The 22,257-nt window shown below is 39.8% G+C and overlaps 1 protein-coding gene across 1 annotated transcript in view; it reads left to right on the forward strand.

The window, feature by feature from the left end:
* Positions 1-3,990: 3,990 nt before the first annotated feature.
* The window catches only part of acss3 (acyl-CoA synthetase short chain family member 3), a 29,970-nt gene continuing 11,703 nt past the window's right edge, over positions 3,991-22,257 (forward strand). The window contains exons 1-9 of the mRNA XM_057323760.1: positions 3,991-4,492; positions 5,155-5,299; positions 5,450-5,638; positions 5,784-5,918; positions 7,488-7,628; positions 9,457-9,537; positions 9,638-9,733; positions 11,028-11,179; positions 21,956-22,059. Of these exons, the coding sequence (XP_057179743.1) occupies positions 4,101-4,492; positions 5,155-5,299; positions 5,450-5,638; positions 5,784-5,918; positions 7,488-7,628; positions 9,457-9,537; positions 9,638-9,733; positions 11,028-11,179; positions 21,956-22,059 (1,435 nt within the window). The 5' untranslated portion in view covers positions 3,991-4,100. The remainder of the gene's footprint in view (positions 4,493-5,154; positions 5,300-5,449; positions 5,639-5,783; positions 5,919-7,487; positions 7,629-9,456; positions 9,538-9,637; positions 9,734-11,027; positions 11,180-21,955; positions 22,060-22,257) is intronic.

Consider the following 22,257-nt stretch of genomic DNA (forward strand, 5'->3'; position numbering starts at 1 on the left):
TCGGTTATTTCTCCCCAGTAACTGCAGAGGTGGATGCCATTGCGTGATTCGTGCACATCCCAGATTAATGAAAGTATGCTGGCTATTTCGACACGTCTCTGAGAAAACAAACAGAGTGTAACCGTGATATACGGATACTTCAAACATGGCCTGCTCGAGTCCCTTTTTCTTTTTGCTCTTTCTACGATTGAACTTGCAATGTGGTATCAGCTGTTAAAATGTCAAAGCCTACAGCAGTGCAGGCGCAACTAATCATGTTTGTTATCAAGCAGATGGAATTTTGTCTGACAATAAGGTGGCAATATAACACATTACGTATCTGCCCGTAGAGCGCAAGAGCGGCTTCTGGAAGTTGAAAATACAAAAATTTTTGATAGATATTGATTTTTAACAATAACGTATAAACCTTTCAAGAAAGACTCGCCACGAGCTCAGAGATTGTTAAGGAATGGGCAATTCCATGCAGATGTCAACCTTGAGATGAAGTTTTTACCAAAGGTTTTCACCATACTGATAGGTCAATATTTGGTGGTTTAAAAACTCATGTGAAGTCTCTCTAAGAGTTTTTAAAGCATGAATTGTCACATCCATAACAGAATTGTCACATCCATAATGTACATATTAAATTTGTGACTATTTTATGTTCTATAAAGAGCCGCCCCTTCCTTATTTGTTGGGTATTATTGCTTCTGGTTTGTACATTTTAATTCACAGAAATCCTACAAAGTATGCTTTTTTTCAAACACGTGCATCCTTTTTTGTCACATCCATAATGCATACATTTTCCCCTTTTTTTAATAGAAAACTCAAGCATGGACTGATATGTTTCTGATGTCTGGACATTAGCAATTTTTTTATTAAATTAATTTCTAAAAAAAGGTTTGGTTGCCAAATACACTGAGAAAAACTACAGTAGCTGGCTGTAATCTAAGCAGAGAGCTTTATTGTATTGTATTGTCATTTATGCTATAGCTTAAAACTCATCAGTGAAGTTTTTGAAATCCCCACAAAGAAACTGCACACCTAAAAATAGCTACAAAAGTGCCCTAGTTGTGGTCTTTATAATGCAGGGTGGGTTACGGTTATCGCTATTATAATGTCAGGCTGGCCATCAATTCCTACACACAGTCATCTCATAATCATTTTATATCCATCTTGTTCCCTAACCATCTCCGACCCAGACCAAGAATGTTTAAGTGATAGTCCATCAGCTTCAACTCCACTAATTAAATTGCCACTCATCAAATCGGACATTAAATAGAGGAAAGGGAGCGAGAAAGCCTCTTATGTAATGTACTCTGAGCAGAGTGCATTTACTTTATGGAAAGATCATCGACATCTGCCCATACAGTATGTCCGCGTCAGGGTAGCAGACAACCTAACAGGCCAGACGAAATCAAAATGATATATCTGTAGTGGTACAATAGCTGCGCTATTACCGGCAGTGAGAGAGAGTTATGGCAACACGGATAGCAAGGCACTGATTTAAAATTCCTTGTGTCTGACAAATTGGTGCTGGGAGCAAGTTGACGGGCATTAGGTTCCAAGGCTTCATTCTTGTTTAGGATTTGTCAACGCAGGGAGGAAACTAATTGAAGACGTGCTGAAGAGTACTTAGAATGCGAAAGCAAAATAAATATATGCAAATGGAGATCAGTGCATTGAGGCAGCTGCCTGATGCAAGGTCGAATGGGGCAATACATGGAGTAATTCTGACTTTGTGGTACAAGATTGTTTTGTTTTGTTTTTTTACATTTACATTTAGTCTTTTATCCAAAGCGACTTACAAATGAGGTAAACAATGGAAGCTCCTTTTTCTTAAAGGAGTTAAATTACTGTATCATTTTAAAGAAGATTTTTTTATAAAAAATGTCCTGCACTTTAAACCAAACTGTAAAAAACTTTTAAAGGATAGTTTGCCCAAAAATATAAAATTTTCATTATTTACTCACCCTCATGTCCTTCCTATATTAGTTTCTTCTGCAGAACACGAAGATATTTTGAAGAACGTTGGTAATCAAACAACACTGGCCCCCGTTGACTTCCATAGACTGAGACGTTTCTCAAAATATCTTCTTTTGTGTTCCACAGTAGAAACAGTCCTAAACAGATTTTGAACAACATGAGAGAGAATTTAATTTTTTTGGGCTAACTATCCCATTAAGCTCCACAACTTTCTGACAGATATGAACACATGCCTATCATTTACATATTAGAGATGCCTCACGTCTGTTGGGTGTTCAAAAACTTGGTACATCCAGACACTGTGAAGTAACGAGGTGACAGCCAGATTATTATTTTCTAAACACTAGAGGAACTAATGACATGAAGAACATCTGGTAAAGTCTGTCAAATTCTGTGTTATGTCTGGCTGTGCGTGTGTGGAATTTGCTTTTCCTAAGGATACAAGCGAATAGAAAAAGTGGAAATGTATTTTCACAAAGAGGGAATTGTCATGATAAAGTTAACTGTTTTGGACACAAAACATTGTACTAACATTAAATGGAAAAATAAATTGCATAAAACGAATAGCTGTTTTTGTTTAATAAAGCAATAATGTAACCAACTGCTATTTTGTATGACAGCTCATATATGTAATGTTGCTAGAGAAAGTTCTGCCATGGTTAAGTCCTCATGTTGCTCCAACCCTGAATAACTTTTCTTCCTCCATTTTTTGGTGAGCTAAATGTCACCAATTCGTGTAAGATATATGTATCCTATTCGGCTCTATATAATCCTGAACCACACAGGACTACGATCACTTAGCATTAATCGACTTAGCGACTCTAATCAAGAGCATTGCACAGGCGATTTGTAAATCACATCATCCCTGAACTGTCAACAAGATTGATAAATGACTCAATCACAGTCTCCATGTTGCACAGGGTCTGCAGTCAAGCAGGGGTTGGTACTGCCATGGACTACTGTAATAGTTGACAGTGATTGAGTGCTGTGGGCAGACATAGCAGGTGCCATTGACCTGAGTTGTTGACAATGTGCAAAACACCTACATGTCTCTGTCAATTAAAATTATGGCATTCATGAGACAAAAGTGAGATTTTGTTAGAAACACATTTCTCTTGGAACCACTTGCATGTTTAAAACATTATAAAGGAATATAGTTATGCCCCAAATCATTATTGATTGGGATTATTATGATTTTTATTTTCTATCACTGAAACCTATATTCATGTAAATGTGTTCTCACACAGCTATTTGATGAATAATTTTCATAAAGATGTGGAATTTAATGTATATATTCTTTGGACCACTTTTATGATACATTTATGGTGCTTTAGTTAGTAATTTTAACTATTTTATTTTTCCAGGCTATTTTTCAACAATTAGCAATTTCGTATTCTACTTAAAAGTCGATCCCCAGGGCCAGCGGGTAACGACTGAGGTGCCCTTGAGCAAAGCACCTTACCCCTACTTGCTCCCCGGGCGCTGCAGTGATAGCTGCCCACTGCTCCGGGTGTACGTGTGTTCACTACTCTCTGGATGGGTTAAATGCAGAGTCACATTTCGGGTATGGGTCACCATACTTGACAAATAATTGAATTAAAAAAAAAAAAACTTAAAAAAGGAAACAGAAATCAAAAGTTTGTGCCTTTTAAGCCTTCTACTTATCCATGAGCTTAGTACCTAATATCTGTTCCAAATATCAAACGTATCTAAAATTACATGTGTGAAGTTAACTGCACATTTTTAGCAACTGCATCAGTTTCGCCTTCGTTTTGTTGCGTTTACATTACCCAGGCAACATTATTTTCCAGTGCAGATTTTCTCCTATCAATTGCATATTCTGCTGAAAACACTGCTGACAGCGTGAAATTTATATAGATTTATATTCTATGCACACTTTTTAGTATTGTTTAAAAATTGCATCTCATAAATCTTGCAGGCCTCCCAAACATTACATAACAATATAGACATTGCATGGATTGCGTGAAGTATTGGCGCTGCGCCCACGCGCGCGGCCATTTTTGAGTTCAGCTACTTGTAACCAAAACTGCTTTGCGGTGCATCTGTTGATTTCAACACAGGGGTGTTAACAGCCTGCTTTCCTGCATCTGTTCGACCAGAAAACCCAACAAAACATGCGTCTGTATCAAATTGCGCGCTTAAAACACGCATGCGGTGGAAAAACTGCAGTGTCTGCAGTTAAGGAATGTAGCAAAACAGCGGGTGTTGTTTCAGGATACTTGTTAGGAAAGTCATGCACAGGTGTGTCCGGACCGTTTTATCTGCCGAAAGTAAAGGCAAACATTTGGCATGGGTGCAAATCGCTGTTTTATACGACAAACAGCGTTTGTAACACACACCGGAAACATGTTGTTCGTGGATTTTCATCAAAACATGCGTACGAGGACGCGTTTGCCATGGCACGGGATAAACCCGAAAAGTTTTGGAGTAAAGCGGCGCAGGGGATCAGCTGGTTTGAACATTGGACCCAAACTCTGGATAATACAGATACATTGTTTCCAAAATGGTAAGTGCAAGATGTGTGTTCTCACTTGTGTTTAGAAACAGCTAACGTTATAATAAAACGCTACGTGCCACGAGACGCGTTGCAACGCTTATCTCACTTGCGCAAGAACGCGTTCTATGGACACGCCCCCTTGCTGAGCACGTGACGCGTCCAAACGTTATATGTTCAGACCTCTAACATATTAAAACAGACATTCAATTTTTGCATGTTGGATATAAAATGTAGGCTATTTGTTACCGTAACCTAGTGTCTGGTGGTCTCATGCATTGAAACACGAAAATGAATCAATGAAAAACGTCAACAAAATTTTAATGGATTATGATTATGATAGGGATTTATTGGTTTTAATAGAAACTATAATGGTCTCTGTGGATCTCTACTTGTAATGTGTTTGGTTTCTTTTTGCGGGATGTTGTCTGGCAAATGAGAACCAATATGAAACCATTAAGTGCATATAGGAATTTTGCAATTGTTTTAATGGTCAACAGGTTCATTGTTGTGTTTGCAATGAAAACCATTGCATTTGTTTTGTGAACATTTTATGCGTTTTGTTGGCCTGCTCATGTTATTTTACTGTTAAGCCTAGTGACTGTAAGTTCAACCCAAAAAGGAAAAGTTTGTTATTGTGATAGAATAACTATTGAAAACGTGTGTTCACTCAGGTTTGTTGGAGGGAAGCTGAATGTGTGTTACAACGCTGTTGATCGGCATGTAGAGAACGGTAGAGGTGATCAGGCAGCTGTGATTTATGACAGCCCGGTCACCGCCACTAAACAGGTCATCACGTACAGAGAAATGCAGGACGAGGTATGTTTTGGCTGTTTGAAAGCAAGGCCTTATCTTCCATCTCTTCTGAAAGACTTGACTAATAATTTACATAGAATGTTACGTAGTGCATTGAGATTCAGTCTGAATCGGATCGTGATTCGACGTTGGTGTATATAACCCTGTGTCTAGGTATCGAGGTTGGCGGGTGTTTTGGCGAGTCACGGTGTGAAGATGGGAGATCTGGTGGTGATTTATATGCCCATGGTTCCTCAGGCCATGTTCACCATGCTGGCCTGTGCCCGTATCGGTGCCACCCACAGCCTCATATTTGGGGGCTTTGCCTCCAAAGAGCTCTCCGTCCGTATCGACCACGCTAAGGCAAGCTGTCATTTTTATAAGAACTGCTTATTTGTCTAAACGTCCCAATTACGTAAGTGTCTTTTATTAATGGTTGTAGGTTGGAGAAATAATAATGAGGTTGGTAAAAACTGTTTCCTCCGGTAAATCGTAATTTTCCCTACAGCCTAAGTTGCTGGTCACAGCATCATTTGGAATCGAGCCGGGCAGAAAAGTGGAGTACATTCCCCTGGTTGACAAAGCTCTGGAGCTCAGCAGTCACAAACCGCACAAAGTCCTCATCTACAACCGTCCTGGCATGGTGAGTCCCCTGAACCCCCCCCCCGCACCACAGTAGCAGTCTGTAAAAACTGTAAAGAGAATGAAAATGCTAATGTGGTGGCTTTTCTATACCCTCAGTCACACGTGGTGAGCTGGTGTAGTAACATGAGTAATCTTAAGTAAAGGAAGTCTTTTTTTTTGTTTCTTGTAACTTTAATAATTTACCACTCAAGCAACATTATTACCATTAGATGGAGTGTTAGGATATCAAATGTTAAGTGCTTTCAGTCTGTAGCGTCTTGAGAAAATCCAGCTAAACTAATTACTTCTCACTTAATCTTATTTTATCTTTTTGATGTCTCTTAAATTACTTTTTCATGTCGCTAATTCTAGAATCAGTACGTTGATATTGCAACACAGGGAATTACTTCATGGACAATCTCCATCCTGCGTTGTCATGGAAACTGTCAGGAAATAGCTTTTTGATTATGCAGCGATTTGGAGTGACGGATAAATCTTGCATGGTTAGTCAAGACAGACCCAACACCATCTATGAAATCAGAAAATATTTGAGTTAAATATTGCTTTTCATATTTATGGAGGATTTTGTCAGGCCAAGAGGTACAGAAAAACGCACAATCCCGTTTTAGTTCGGAATTAGTATAAAAATATTCAAAACTACCTCATTGGAATGAAGAATCATCTAAGTGCTGTGTGACCGAAGGAAAAAATTATATTTGAAATGTAAATGCTGCATTTTCAGTGAAGTCTCTGAAATGGTGAATGGGTAGTTAGGTACCATAAAACCATAAAAGTCACGCATGTTATTTGTGCACCATGTTCCCGGTCTTCTAAAGTCAAACAATAGCTTGGAGGAATAGGTTGATGTTGAAATTAACAGGAAACATCACAACTGAATGTTGTATGCGTTTGAGTGAATTCTTGATTTTTCCGTTTCTGGTTAACCTTTTCAGGTATCTTAGACACTGATGTACTGTATCCTAGGATTAAAAATAAAACGGAAGGGGAACCTAGGCGCAGTTGTAATTTTGTTGATGTTTTTTGAACGAATACCCTCTTTTTTTTGGTACATAAGACTTTAAAAGTAGCCAGCAAGGAATAGACTTATGATGAAAGTATAGAAGATAATATAAAACACAATTGACCCCGCTTGAAAACGGCATGATATCTCAAATGAGTTCATAACTCAAAGTGATATCATTGCTTTAATACTTCGTACCGAATTGATGGTGATCCATCTACCTGTGCAGAATATAAGTTTATAGTTTATGTCTTTTGAAAGTCTGCCAAATGCACTATACTGGTTTGAAAAAGTTAAAAGCATTTCATTTAAGTTTATTAAATTGAATCCCCTACCCTACAACCATAATAAAATCTTATAGGCTTGCGACCCGTGACGGCTTGGGCACCTGTCGTTGATGTTAAATTAAACCAGCAGCCAACATAAATGTAGATATTTGTTGGGTTCCACTCCAGATAGAAGAAGAAACATTATTAGGACATCCATTGTGTTTATTCTTGTAATAATGTCTTATAATAACACTTTTGTCCTATAGTTACCCGTCGTATACCATTATCGTTCCTTCAGGAAAAAGTGTCCATGCATCCTGATCTGAGCCTGGATTGGGAGGAGGAAATGGCCACTGCTCGACCTCACGACTGCGTGTCCGTCCCTGCTCATCATCCACTGTATGTCCTCTACACCTCCGGCACTACGGGCACTCCAAAGGTGAATGCATATTTATGATGTTATATTAAACATGCGCTTGAAGGAACAGATGAGATTTTTTGCTGTGCAGTAGATCCCCGGGGTCTTCTCTTTCAGGGTCTTTGTTGTAGTCTGTAGCTGCGTTGTTGCCCTGTAGGTCTTTCACTTTTTGAACATGTACCATAGCAGAACCATGTGTTTTGAGGCGCCGTGGTAGCACCTGGATTGCCACATACATATGATATGAACCATTCGGTGTAATAGTGTGTGTGTATCAAAATGTCATCCAATACAATACTATACCACAGTAAAGCCATAGTAGAGCGTGATTTTAGCAACACCGGGGTCATGGGTTCTGTTTCCAGGGAATGCAAGGACTAATAAATTGTTTACCCCAGATGCACTGTACGTCACTTTTGATAATGTTCGCAATGTAAATGTGAATGTTCATGCATTTTTACATAATTTACAATCTCCTTGCTTGTTCTCTGTCCATGACCCTATTCCAAAACATTCCAAGTAACATTTTGTTTTGAAAATGTAGTATTGTTCTCGAGACGAACAGCACCTTGGAAGTTACATTAGCATTCCATTAGCATGTTTAATCCCTAACAACTCGCTCTTGATGTACACTGACTGAACAAGAATTTTTTCTTTTGAGAGAATACAAGAGCGCACGGGAGGATGCCGCGAGGCCTGAAGGCAAAGTGAACAAAACGCAGCTTTCCACTGACCCAGAGTCCAGTCGGTGTGAAATATCTGGCCCGAGGCAGTGCTGAACTGTACATAAATAAACCATTTGCTAATGGTTCTCCTTTACTTGCTCACTCAGGCGCACGCGTCGCAGATTTATAGAGGTAAAGGAGTTCGGCGTAAGCAGGATCTAATTACCATCCTGCAAGTCAAAATGTGAAATCTTCAACATCAGCTTTTCAATCTTTGTGGATCTGCACATGGGTAGTGGACAGACTAATATGCAAATTTGTCCTATTGTGTGACGGCAAAAAAAAACAATGAAGTTAAATCTCTCTTATGCTATTTTATATAATAAATATTAATAATATTAAACAATGTTATAATAAGAGTTTGTCTTCTCAATTTTGCTACGTCACACCATTGGACACATGTTCGATTTATTCTTCAGCTACCCACATGTGGTTTTTGTCCTCATTAATAAATGACTCACGGGGCTCAAAATGTAATTAACTAGCTAACGGCAGGTGAATTTAACATTTAATCGAATAGCTCAGTCAAAAATTCAGGCGTTTTTTATTTACTCGCTGTACACTCCAAGCCTGGTTGGTGTTATGTTTTTATGTGGTACAGAAAAGGAAAAATTATGAAGAACCATTTTGCAGCTCCTGCCGTCAATTTGACATTTTTTTTCAAGGTTCAGAAAATTAAAGGGATAGTGCCCCCAAAAATGATTTGATCATTTACCCCTTTGTGGTTCTAAACCCGTATGACATTCCTCTGCAGAACACAAAAGATATGTTGAAGGATGTTGGTAATCAAACAACATTGGCCCTCATTGACTTCCATTGTATGGACACAAAGTCAATTTTCTCAAAATATCATTTCTTGGGGTTTAACAGAAGAAAAAGTCATTTCTTGAGCGTGAGGGTGAATAAATGATGACCGATTTTTATTTTATTTTTGGGTAGGCAACAGTGGTGACTACAGATGCATTTTCTGTTTTCTTTTCGAATTCATTAGTTTTTGATTGAGGTGTTCATTTTGGATCCTGATCACCCTTCTTTTCAGATTTCAGATCCGACACGGTCAGGTATCGGAATCACTGATGAGTGGTCCCTCACTTACCTGACTTAAATCATTTATTTCCTCTCAGGGTGTAGTCCGAGATTCAGGAAGTTATGCCGTGATGCTAAACTGGACTATGTCCAACGTTTACGGACTGGCTCCAGGTGAGGTAAGTCACGATTGTACATTCGAACAGGTTTGGAAAAACAGATGCTCTTGTTCATGTCGTCCAGCATCATTTGACCTACGTGTGCGTCCCTTTCTCTCAGGTCTGGTGGGCCGCGTCTGACTTTGGCTGGGTGGTCGGCCACTCGTATATCTGCTACGGTCCGCTTCTGCACGGCAACACCACGGTGCTCTACGAGGTACTGGGCGGCCGCGTGTGTGTTACAGCGGTTGACCTAGTCAATTATCTTCTGTCATGGGTTACTGGATCCTGACGCTATAACTGGCTTGATGTCTTCCAAGTCCATATTGCAAAGTTTTACAACCTCTATTAGTCGTTTTTCTATGGGACTCGTGCGTTCGATTTCCTGTTGGTTTTCATAAGGTTCTGTAGTGGTAAAGAGAGCGGCTCGGCTCATATCGTTAAACCAGTTCTCCTTGTGGAGACGATAGCATGAATACTAAAATTATTTGCACACGGTGGGTGGTGATCTGACTTTTGGGTTTCTGTCAAGGTTATTTCTGCTCTACTGATTTAATGTGTGTCTCACTTCACGAGACGGTCTATTGTTGATTTTATTAGACTGCTATAATGAATGATTTGTTGAGTTTGATCTTAATAAGTCCTGATATTTACGTGTATGTGTTTATAAATACAAAATAAATATGCACATTACACAGATACTATGCAAACACAAACCTTTATTCTGGATGCGATGAATCACGATTAATCGTTTAAAATCAATTTCAATATTAATAAAACCCCTTCGTTCTTAATATCTAATGTTTGCTGAGGGAAGCATCGCAAGGAATTCATACTTGAACCGCTGTTATCGGAAAACGCGCGTGCACACTTCTTGAGAAACAAGTTGAGAGATTCCTGCGTGAGCCGCTTGATTTGTCCCTACTAATATGAAGTCTTTTGTTTCTCTCTGAGCAGCTTGGCAGAAACATGAATATTTAAACAGTACTCGTACCCGTGTGCAGTCTCTCCGCGCGCAGTATTATTCTGTTTCTTAGATGTGCATCGGCCCATCTGCCACACAGGCACCTTTCCAAGCCGCTCGCCATTTCAAACACATCCTTGATTTAATGTTCACTTATTGGTTCACTCCCCAACCACTGCAAGTGCCTTCGCTGATACTGCTTGATAACAAGAGGCGCTTATGCACTCTGTTAAATAACCGAACAGTTGTTATAGAGGCTGTACTGTATTATATTCCGAATATATCATTGTTAGTCTACGATAATACTATTAAATGAAATATTAGACTTGTGTTCGATAATACAACTTTAAAATTGTTACAAGGGCCAATTCATAATACTGTGAATGATTCTAGGTAACATATAAACATGATGTTCTCTGGAATTACGGTTTACTTCAAATTTCCAAATAACCTTGTTCCACGTGCACATGCCAATAAGGATTTTATGCCATTCTTTGAAGAGATAAATCGCATTTTCGTTGTTTGATTAAGGTCCCTGTTTCCGCAGGGCAAACCGGTGGGGACTCCGGACCCTGGGGCGTTTTTCCGTGTGATGTCTGAGCATGGCACGGCTTCAATGTTTACTGCTCCCACTGCTATCAGAGCCATTCGCCAGCAAGACCCTCAGGCAGAACATGGGAAGCGATATCCGCTCCGCAGGTAAACACAAAATTGTACCTATAAACACACTATTTAAGCAGCAACTCATGCTACGGCCCACAACACACAACAACATATTTAAATATATTTACATTTTATGCAGATGGCAGATGCTTTTATAGACAGAAGAGGTTTGATACAGGCTCATTTCAATTAAAAAAACATTATAACATTTATATTTATTTCTCTTAAGAAGACATTGTGTCACTTACCCAATGTAACAGTTGCTTTTCTGAAATAAAACCTGAATAAACCTCGATGTCATATGCGGCCGAGGCCGACAAACGTGATCTACGGAGGACGCATGCAGCCTTCGAAGACGCAGCTACTTTGTCCAAGTTTCTAAAAGTACATTCTAAAATGCTGTAATGACTGAGGCTTGACGTTTTAAGACCGCATTCCCCCTTGTTTTGGTCTATTTTTCTTTGGAGCCCGTTTCTTTACATTCATTCATTTAGCAGACGCTTTTATCCAAAGTGACTTACAAGTTGGGTAAACAATGGAAGCAATTGGGTCAGCATTAGGACAACAAAAAGCATAAGCGCAGTAAAACATGTCTCACAAAGCCTACTACAGTGTACAGAGTGTAAAGTTTTTTACAAATATATTTTTTTTATATATAGATAGAGTAGAAAAGATATAGAAGTCAGAAATGATCGGTCAGGTGCTGACGGAAGAGATATGTTTTCACCTGATTCTTAGAGATGGCCACAGAATCTGCTGATCTTGTAGCAGCAGGCAGATCATTCCACAAATGTGGAACCGATCCAGAGAAGGTTCGTGCGAGCGATTTTTTTTACCTTTTTGGGATGGCACCACAAGACGTCGTTCGTTTGCAGAGCGTAAGGATCTGGTGGGTACATAAGTCTGCATTAGCGAGTGAAGGTAAGGGGGTGCCGAACCAGTGGTGGTCTTGTAGGCCAGGAGCGGAGTCTTGAATTTGATGCGAGCGACTCTAGGGAGCCAATGTAACTTAATGAAGAGAGGAGTGACGTGCGCTCTCTTCGGTTCATTGAAGACCACTCTTGCGGCTGCATTCTGGATCATCTGTAGAGGTTTTGTTGTGCAAGCAGGAAGTCCAGCCAGTAGCGCATTGCAGTAGTCCAGTCTGGACAGAACAAGAGCCTTCTTTTATTAACCCCAGTAATAATACACTGCGTTCCAAATTATTATGCAAATGATATCTTTCTCTGGTTTTCCTAATTTGTCGATGCAAATGACAGTCAGTATAATTTTCAAGTAATCAACAGTTAGGGTACATTTGGAATTTTATTGAACAAACCTCCCACTGACAACAGTATTTATTTAAAAAATGAAAAACTCAAAATGCACTGTTCCAAATTATTATGCACAACAGAGTTTGAAAACATTTCATAGGTTGTAAAAAACTGAAAATGGTCATTTGTTGAATTTGCAGCATTAGGAGGTCATATTTACTGAAATCAAAAGCTATTTCAATCAAAAACATCCTAACAGGGCAAGTTACATGTTAACATAGGACCCCTTCTTTGATATCACCTTCACAATTCTTGCATCCATTGAACTTGTGAGTTTTTGGATAGTTTCTGATTGAATTTCTTTGCAGGATGTCAGAATAGCCTCCCAGAGCTGCTGTTTTGATGCTAACTGCCTCCCACCATCATAGATCTTTCGCTTGAGGATGCTCCAAAGGTTCTCAATAGGGTTGAGGTCAGGGGAGGATGGTGGCCACACCATGAGTTTCTCTCCTTTTATGCCCATAGCAGCCAATGACACAGAGGTATTCTTTGCAGCATGAGATGGTGCATTGTCATGCATGAAGATGATTTTGCTACGGAAGGCATGGTTCTTCTTTTTGTACCATGGAAGAAAGTGCTCAGTCAGAAACTCTACATACCTTGCAGAGTTCATTTTCACACCTTCAGGGACCCTAAAGGGGCCCACCAGCTGTCTCCCCATGATTCCAGCCCAAAACATGACTCCGCCACCTCCTTGCTGACGTCGCAGCCTTGTTGGGACATGGTGGCCATCCACCAACCATCCACTACTCCATCCATCTGGACCATCCAGGGTTGCACGGCACTCATCAGTAAACAAGACTGTTTGAAAATTAGTCTTCATGTATGTGTGGGCCCACTGCAACCGTTTCTGCTTGTGAGCATTGGTTAGGGGTGGCCGAATAGTAGGTTTATGCACAACTGCAAGCATCTGGAGGATCCTACACCTTGAGGTTTTCGGGACTCCCGAGGCACCAGCAGCTTCAAATACCTGTTTGCTGCTTTGCAATGGCATTTTTGCAGCTGCTCTCTTAATCCGATGAATTTGTCTGGAAGAAAGCTTCCTCATTCTGCCTTTATCTGCACGAACCCTTCTGTGCTCTGAATCAGCCACAAATCTCTTCACAGTACGATGATCTCGCTTAAGTTTTCGTGAAATATCTAATGTTTTCATACCTTGTCCAAGACATTGCACTATTTGACGCTTTTCGGCAGCAGACAGATCCTTTTTCTTTCCCATATTGCTTGAAACCTGTGGCCTGCTTAATAATGTGGAACGTCCTTCTTAAGTAGTTTTCCTTTAATTGGGCTCACCTGGCAAACTACTTATCACAGGTGTCTGAGATTGATTTCAGAGATCCAAAGAGCACTGAGACACAATACCATCCATAAGTTTAATTGAACAATATAAAATTAAATGTTTACGACACTTAAATCCAATTTGCATAATAATTTGGAACGCAGTGTAAAGGTGTTCATAGTGCATTTCATCTTTTGTGCGTATTTTTTGAATGTCGCACTGGGAGCTATATGTTGACGGAAATAAGTAACGAAAATCAAATATACTTTATCAGTTATTATACAGTTATTTTAGGCAGTCTTTAAATAAAAAAACGTCTAAAAATATTGTCTGTAATGTCACAGAATGTCAGACTAAAACATAACTGCTCTTTTTCAGCCTACTTCTAAAAGGCGGGGTAACCGATTTCCGAATTACGCTTTAGACAACTGAAAATTGTAGCCTATCAGCAGTAAGGTGCACAGTGCACAGGACGGACATTAGCCGAGCCGAGCGCTGACGAAAGCGAAAGATGGGGGTAGGGGTGTGTTTGTTTTGGTGATTTGAACATCAACAACGGCTAAGAGAAATCGGACACCCCGCCTTTAAACTAAGTCATTTGTTCAAGAAGTTTGTTATATTATATTTATGCGCATTCGCGTGAGACGAATTCGCAGGTCTGTCGCATTCGCATAAATGGAGGTCAATGGAGCAAAAAGGCAAGTGTGACCGGGGCCAAAAATGTTGTTATCATTTACTTACCCTCTTGTCAGTTTAAATCTTTATGACTTTCTTTCTTTTGCAGAACTCAAATGAAGATCTGTTGAAGAATGTTGGTTTTGTGTCCGTACAGTGGAATTCAATGGGGGGACCAATCGTTTTTGGTTACCAACATTCTTCAAAATGTCTTCTTTTGTGTTTTGTAGACGAAAGAAACTCATACAGGTATAAAATGTCAAGAGGGTTAGTAAATGATGACAGAATGTTTGTTTATGGGTGAACTACCCATTTAAAGCCATACATTTAATTGAACCCAGGAGCTACAGGAACACACAAATGCTTGTTTTTATTTATTTAATATTTAAAAAATAGCTTAAAAGAAGCCATAAATACTTGATGGAATCTGTGCCGTTAGCATGGATTGAGCGTTACACAAACCAGTTGCACATTGACCTACATTGAGTGAATAAGTGCTTTGGGAGAAAGAAGTGCGGAGTTACCATGGTGATAGTAACGAACGTATTAAAATAGCAGTAAAGGGTCTATACATCTATAATAGCCTTCATTAAAATATATACTATTGCATTACAGAGCAGCAATTCTTTTTGCTCCAGCACTTAAATGATATTCTGCAAGCGAAACCTATTTAGTGTTCATTAAACTCCTTACAGCCACATGGCCATTCATCTTTTGCAGTTAATAAATGGTTATGGGAACTTTTACCCCCGAGAAAGAACCATGGGTTTATAAAACTTGTATTAATAAATAGGTGTTTACACATGCTATTTAATGATATTTAATGATATATATATGATGATTTGTACTCTTCGTGTATCACATACTTGTATGTGTAACGTTGAGTCTAGCGCACAGGCAATGGAAACGATGATAAAATGCGGCTATTATAAGTATAGAGAACAAAAATACAATAACATCATTACCGTCTAATTAAAGTATAATCTTCATCGTCATTTAGGCCTACTATGCTAATGCTTATGTTTAGTCTCTTTATGAATATTAATGCTGCCTTGGTGGCCTATTTTTTTTAGCATTATGTTATGCAAATGTTTGGTATAACAAGGATGTATTTTCCACTCGAGAAATATGCATGCGGCCATTACTTGTACTATTTAAATGTGCTGTATTATTCTCTGCAAATAACATACTGTGTATTTATAAAATGACCCTTAATGAACATTTAAGTCAGTTTTGTTAGCCAAAGCCGGTTAATGACACAATCAAGGACATAAGCGTAGAGCAAAATAAAAATAAGGATTCATCTCGTCCCAAAAGAGCCATGAAATGCGTGACTTCCACACAAAAGCACAGGCACTCCGACACTAGAGCGTGTCTTATGGATCGGTGCTGTAACTCGGCTCTCAGCATGTGTTTAAATGCATGCCAGAGGCCACGAATCCACTCAATAGGATTTTCCAGCTCACGGAGTCTAGCGCTACGCTGTAAGATCGAGATCTGCCCTCTCGCCAAGATCATAAGGCTGATATTAACCCACACCTCCACAAGGTCACCAGCCTAGATGTGCGCACCTGGCGTAGAATTTTTTTACACGAGGAAATTTGAATGAACACCGACACGTGCAAATACCTTTAGTAAACAAGTAAAAGCTCTGATAAAGCGAACAGCGAGGCCGTCTCGATGGAAATCAAGGAATGTGTTGTCATGGCTATTTTTGGTACTGGATGCTGCAATGTGACTCATTATTGACATTTTATCTTTCTCATTTATTGTTTCCTGGAAGAAAGGTCTCCATCGTGCCTGTGTTCTCGCAGTAGTCAGACTTTTGAAGGTCTGGTCAAAAGTGGTCCAAGAAAGAAAGCATCTATAGTACTTGGACAGGAGAAGGATATGTCTGAATGATGAAAATTGACAATTTTTGGGTGGGTTTGTCTGAAATAGATTTTAACAATAAGAGATTAGCATGAAGGCTTTTAAAGATTTGAGACCACTAACCTGGCAAGCTTTAGAATATCCAGTTTATTGAATAGGAGAGGTTGATTGTGGGTAGGAAGGTGTCTTCTAAACACCATTCACACAGACCACTGATCCCAGACAATTGTCATAAATTTGCCTGAGTGCCTTCTGTGTGAACGCAAACGCATCCCGGATTGATCCGAAAAGTGATTCCGGAAAGGGGACCATTAACGGGATCAGTCCCGGAATGCGCCCTGCGTGAACAAAAGGCAGAAACAATGCCGTAAAAGCCAAACGTAAGCTCAGATGCGAGAATAGCGTTGTCTGCTTCTAAACGCAGTTTAAATTTGAAATTACTTTTATCAAAACTATTAACACGAAAATACACAGCGCTTTTAATAAACTTGATCGCTTACCAACATTTAAAACACGGCTGTGCAGACACTGTTAACAGACTAACTCCAAACTTTCACCCAAACATTTATGTGCTTGTTTTTCTCAACAAAAACATTGTAAACAATGTAAACATGATGATCATATAGCGACCCAAGTGTTTATTTATGGTTTTTATAGCATTATGTGCAATATGCTTTATTAACGTGTTTTTCATTCGATCTGCGTGAGCTTATTCCGAAATGGTTACAAAATCGAAATGTATTTATAAACTCAAATTTTTGTTCATCATATTAGTTAGGCTATGTTGCAAAAGTACTGCAAAATTTTTACTTGGCAGCATTCCTTTATATTTTTAAATTAGGCTCTGTAAATTTGCACCGAACAAGCCTGAACAATTCGCTTTTATTTGTTTTCATGTGACATTTTATATTTAGCTTAATGTCGTTGGGCTATAGCCTACCTTGCGTTCTTGTGCCTCATTCCTCTTCGTTGTTCTGCATTTACCAATAAAAAAATACATAAAAAAGTTTGTTTTAAAATTGACGTCTTTGTCATTTGCAAAAGGCATCAACAATATATGCTACAGAATAATAACCAAAGAAAAGAGAGATTATTTAGGCCTATTTGGCACTAATTAAAGGAAGGCAGTAATAATAATAAATTGCGCTATTTAGCCACCTAAAAACACCGCAAGGAAATTTCTTTCACCATGATCAAACCTATTTTCACGACCAAAAAAAATGCACATAACATTACATTGCAGTATATTACGTCACATTTCTTTACGGGATCTTCACGGGATGTGTGTGAACGCACGCACAGATTCCAGAAAATCACTGGCCGTGTGAATGGACAAAAACGAACGATCCCGGGACACATTCCTGGATCTCTGTGTGAAAAGGGCTCTATTGTGTGTTTTAGCACATTACACCTGTTCAAATGAAGATCGCACACACATCTGACCTTGACTCCAGATAAATTAATCATTTGTGTGTGTTGTTTGACCCTTGAGTTGAGTTGTACATCGAAGAGAACTCGGTTTTAATGCGTGTCCATAATAGACACTGAGAAGAGTTTGTTCTGTTGATCGAATACTTATAAGTCACTGCCTTTCCATTTATTTTTCAGTACTTGGTGCTTGGTAGGTAACCTTTAAAAAGAGCTTTTCTCCTCGTGGTGCTATTTCAAGTGTTATGCTTAAATTGGCATTCAACCAATTTTTACAGAATAAAAGATGATCGATTTTCTTGAAAATCACGCAGTGGGGATCAGAACACCAGAATCTTGAACAGGTGTCATAAAAGTTGAGATGGGATACAAATGACAACCTATAAAATTAATATGACCTACATTTTTTAATAAGAAATATTTACCCCCAAAAACGATTTTTAAGTGCATTTTTCTAGCTTGATATAAAACACGGTATGGAATCGTTATTATGTAAAATATTGAAATGTCAAAAAACAGGTTTGGTATTCAGTTTGAACCCATTTATTGACACGTCTGTGTCCTCATAACAAATACACAGACATTTTAAATAACATGCACTGTGGTGTATGTAGATAGAAATAGTTCTTTTTGAGGTAATAAAAAAAAAAACAGCGCTTCTTTATGAACGATTTTTATATATAGCATTTCTGTTAATAGATCCTCAAAAAAGACACAATGGACAGTGAGTAAGTTTTTCCCCAATAAAAAGTTTCATAACTGCTGCTCCACATTGTTGGAACTTTTCGGGGGGGGCCCAACTAACGGGGCCCCCTCCTTTCATCAGGTTTGTGGAGTTTTACGCGTCAGCTGTTATTCCGGAGATTACACTCTCCTCGAGATCTGGCTGGATTTGAACCAGCAACCTCTGGTACCGTGAGGTAGTGCTCATACCAATGAGCCACAGATCTCTTGGTGATACATGTGTCTGAACTTATACTTCACCTTTGACTCAATGCTAAAGCAATTACAGAAGCAAAGAGTTAAGCTTTGCTCTGCAACCATTAAGTCTGGAGATCTGGCTGGATTTGAACCGGCAACCTCTGGTACCGTGAGGCAGCGCTCGTACCAATGAGCCACAGATCTCTTGGTGAATATGGTGAATATGGTGAATATGGTAAGGAACTCATACCTCACCTGTGACTCAATTACAGAAAGCTGTTACTGTGTGTGTGTACTCAATCAACGCGAACGCAATTACAGAAGCAAAGAGTTGAGCTTTGCTCTTCAACCGTTAAGTCTGGAGATCTGGCTGGATTTGAACCGGCAACCTCTGGTACCGTGAGGCAGCGCTCGTACCAATGAGCCACAGATCTCTTGTTGAATATGGTAAGGAACTCATACCTCACCTGTGACTCAATTACACAGAAAGCTGTTACTGTGTGTGTGTACTCAATCAACGCGAACGCAATTACAGAAGCAAAGAGTTGAGCTTTGCTCTTCAACCGTTAAGTCTGGAGATCTGGCTGGATTTGAATCGGCAACCTCTGGTACCGTGAGGCAGCGCTCGTACCAATGAGCCACAGATCTGTGACTCAATTACCAGAAATCTGTTACAGAAGCAAAGACATAATGGTTAATTAAACACTAACCTTGAGATCTGGATTCGAACCGGTGACTTCTGATGCCGTGAGGCAATACTTACACCAGTGAGCCACAGAGCTCTTGGTGAAGGAACTTATTCTTGATTATACTTACATCACTTACCCTTTCATCCAGCAGCACAAAAGGTGGTGCTCAATTGTCTTTGTCTTACACTGGAGTGATTTTATGGCATGAATTGACAGCTTGGACCGTTAAATATACATGCACAGAATGTTCTTATAAATAAAATGAACATATTAAAACATATTGTGATTTAAAGCAGGTTTTGAGTAACAAAATACACTCGTTCAAAATGTTTCCCAACCATCCTTGCTGCCTCCCGGTAGCCATCGTTACATATTGCACTGTGGTATGACTAACTAAGATCGGTTTTGTTTATTCTAGATCTGCTAGCTATAAGAATAACATTTTTGTTTGCTTGCATATTTATGCACATTGAAAGAATTGAAAGACAGATGCGGCTTTCCAATTACAGCCGGCAGGTTTGTTCCTGTAGCTCACTTGGTGGAGCATTGCGCTAGTAACACAAAGGCCGTGGGTTTGAACACATACTGATAAAAGTATACGCTAAATGCCCTGTTAAAAGCCATTCTGGATAAAAGCAGCTGTAGCAGTTGATCAGCTGGGAACTTACCTTTGCAGGAAGAGATTGCAATAAATCCAAGATGCGTTCACAGCCTTTATAAAATGCGTCACATGAAGGAGCAAACCTTAGGAAATTCACTTTATTTGCAATTGTTTAATAACATCATTCCTCAGATAAAAATGCAATTTTACAGGAATATACAGCAGAGATTAATTTAAAACTTCCTGTCGAGAACCATACAATGTAAAGATATGTTTTAGTTTTTACATACTGGTAGTGTGCGTTATAAGCAAGACACACTCTGTCACCAAAGACAGTCACCAAAGACAGACTGACAGATACAGATACAAACTGTACAATCACCTTTTTACAAATCCAATTTTTTTGGTTGGTTTTCCGCTATTGAAGACACCCACTCTTAATCCTGCACTGTTAGAGAACTACAGACCGGTATCACTCCTCCCCTTCATTGCTAAATCTCTTGAACGTGTGGTATGTAACCAGCTCTCGTCCTTTCTCACCCAGAACAACCTCCTGGACAGCAACCGGTCTGGTTTCAAGAGGGGTCATTCCACTGAGACTGCGCTGCTCTCTGTCATTGAAGCCCCGAGATCGGCAAGTCCAAATCATCTGTACTTATCCTACTAGATCTATCTGCTGCCTTTGACACCGTCAACCACCACATACTCCTGTCGACCCTCAAGGCTATGGGTGTCTCTGGAGCGGTGCTACAATGGTTCAGGTCTTACCTCACAGGTAGGTCATTTAGAGTATCCTGGAGAGGAGAGGTCTCTGAGTCCCAACATCTCGACACAGGGGTGCCTCAGGGCTCAGAGCTTGGTCCGTTGCTATTTTCTATATACATGACATCCCTAGGCTCCACCTGTCATTTCAGCCTGACGATCCGACTGTCTCTGCATGCATTTCAGCATGCCTAGCTGACATCTCGCTCTAAATGAACGACCATCACCTGCAGCTGAACCTTGCTAAAACAGAACTGCTTGTAATCCTGGCCGACGCAAATATTCATCACAACTTCTCCATTCAGCTGGGCTCATCAACCATCACATCTTCCAGAACGGCCAGAAACCTGGGAGTGGTGATCGACGATCAGCTTAACTTCACTGATCAGGTTGCCAGCACCACCTGGTCCTGTAGATTCATCCTCTACAATATTAGGAAAATTAGACCTTTCCTATCCGAGCATGCTACGCAAGTCCTAGTCCAGGCTCTTGTTCTGTGCAGACTGGACTACTGCAATGCGCTACTGGCTGGACTTCCAGCTTGCAGAACCAAACCTCTACAGATGATCCAGAATGCAGCGGCAAGAGTGGTCTTCAATGAACCGGAGAGAGCGCACGTCACTCCTCTCTTCACCAAGTTACATTGGCTCCCTAGAGTCGCTCGAATCAAATTCAAGACTCTGCTCCTGGCCTACAAGACCACCGCTGGTTTGGCACCCCCCATCTTCACTCGCTAATGCAGACTTATGTACCCGTCAGATCCCTACGCTCTGCAAACGAACGACGTCTTGTGGTGCCATCCCCAAAAGGTAAAAAATCTCTCTCACGTACCTTCTCGAGATCGGTTCCATATTTGTGGAATGATCTGCCCGCTGCTACAAGATCAGCAGATTCTGTGGCCATCTTTAAGAACCGTCTCAAAACACATCTCTTCCATCAACACCTGACTGATCAGTTCTGACTTCTATCTTTTTTCAACTCTTTAAAAAAAAAAACTTAGCTCTGTTTACTGTGGTAGGCTATGAGACCAGTTTTCTTTTATTGCACTTATGCTTTTTGTTGTCCTTATGGTGTTCCAATTGCTTCCATTGTTTCCCTCATCTGTAAGCCGCTTTGGATAAAAGCGTCTGCTAAATGACGAAATGTAAATGTAAATGTTTGTTTTGCTACAAAAGCGAGTCCAGTAAATATTTAATGCACCATTCTTTCTTGTGAAATCCTTGGCACATAGAAGACTGTAGAATTTCTAAGCTCTATTTTTTCTTTGTTTAGGTTGAGGAACTTGTTTGTAGCAGGAGAACGCTGCGATATTGAAACTCTCGAATGGGCCAAGAAGAATTTCAGAGTCCCTGTGCTGGATCACTGGTGGCAAACCGGTGAGTCGGTGTCACAAAGTTCCATTCAGCTCGGTTCTCCGTTACGATCAATTGTGTGTTTTATAATTCGTGTTATCTGTATTGTAATGTTGTGTGGTAGCAAAATCTTGCCGTGTGTGTAGGTTTTGTACGTTCCACTAAAACACTGTTACAACCCATGCTAAAAAGCATGACTTTAACATTGTATAGTGTCCGGAC

This window comes from Triplophysa rosa, linkage group LG24 (assembly GCF_024868665.1).
Source record: "Triplophysa rosa linkage group LG24, Trosa_1v2, whole genome shotgun sequence".
In the NCBI taxonomy this organism is placed as follows: domain Eukaryota; kingdom Metazoa; phylum Chordata; class Actinopteri; order Cypriniformes; family Nemacheilidae; genus Triplophysa; species Triplophysa rosa.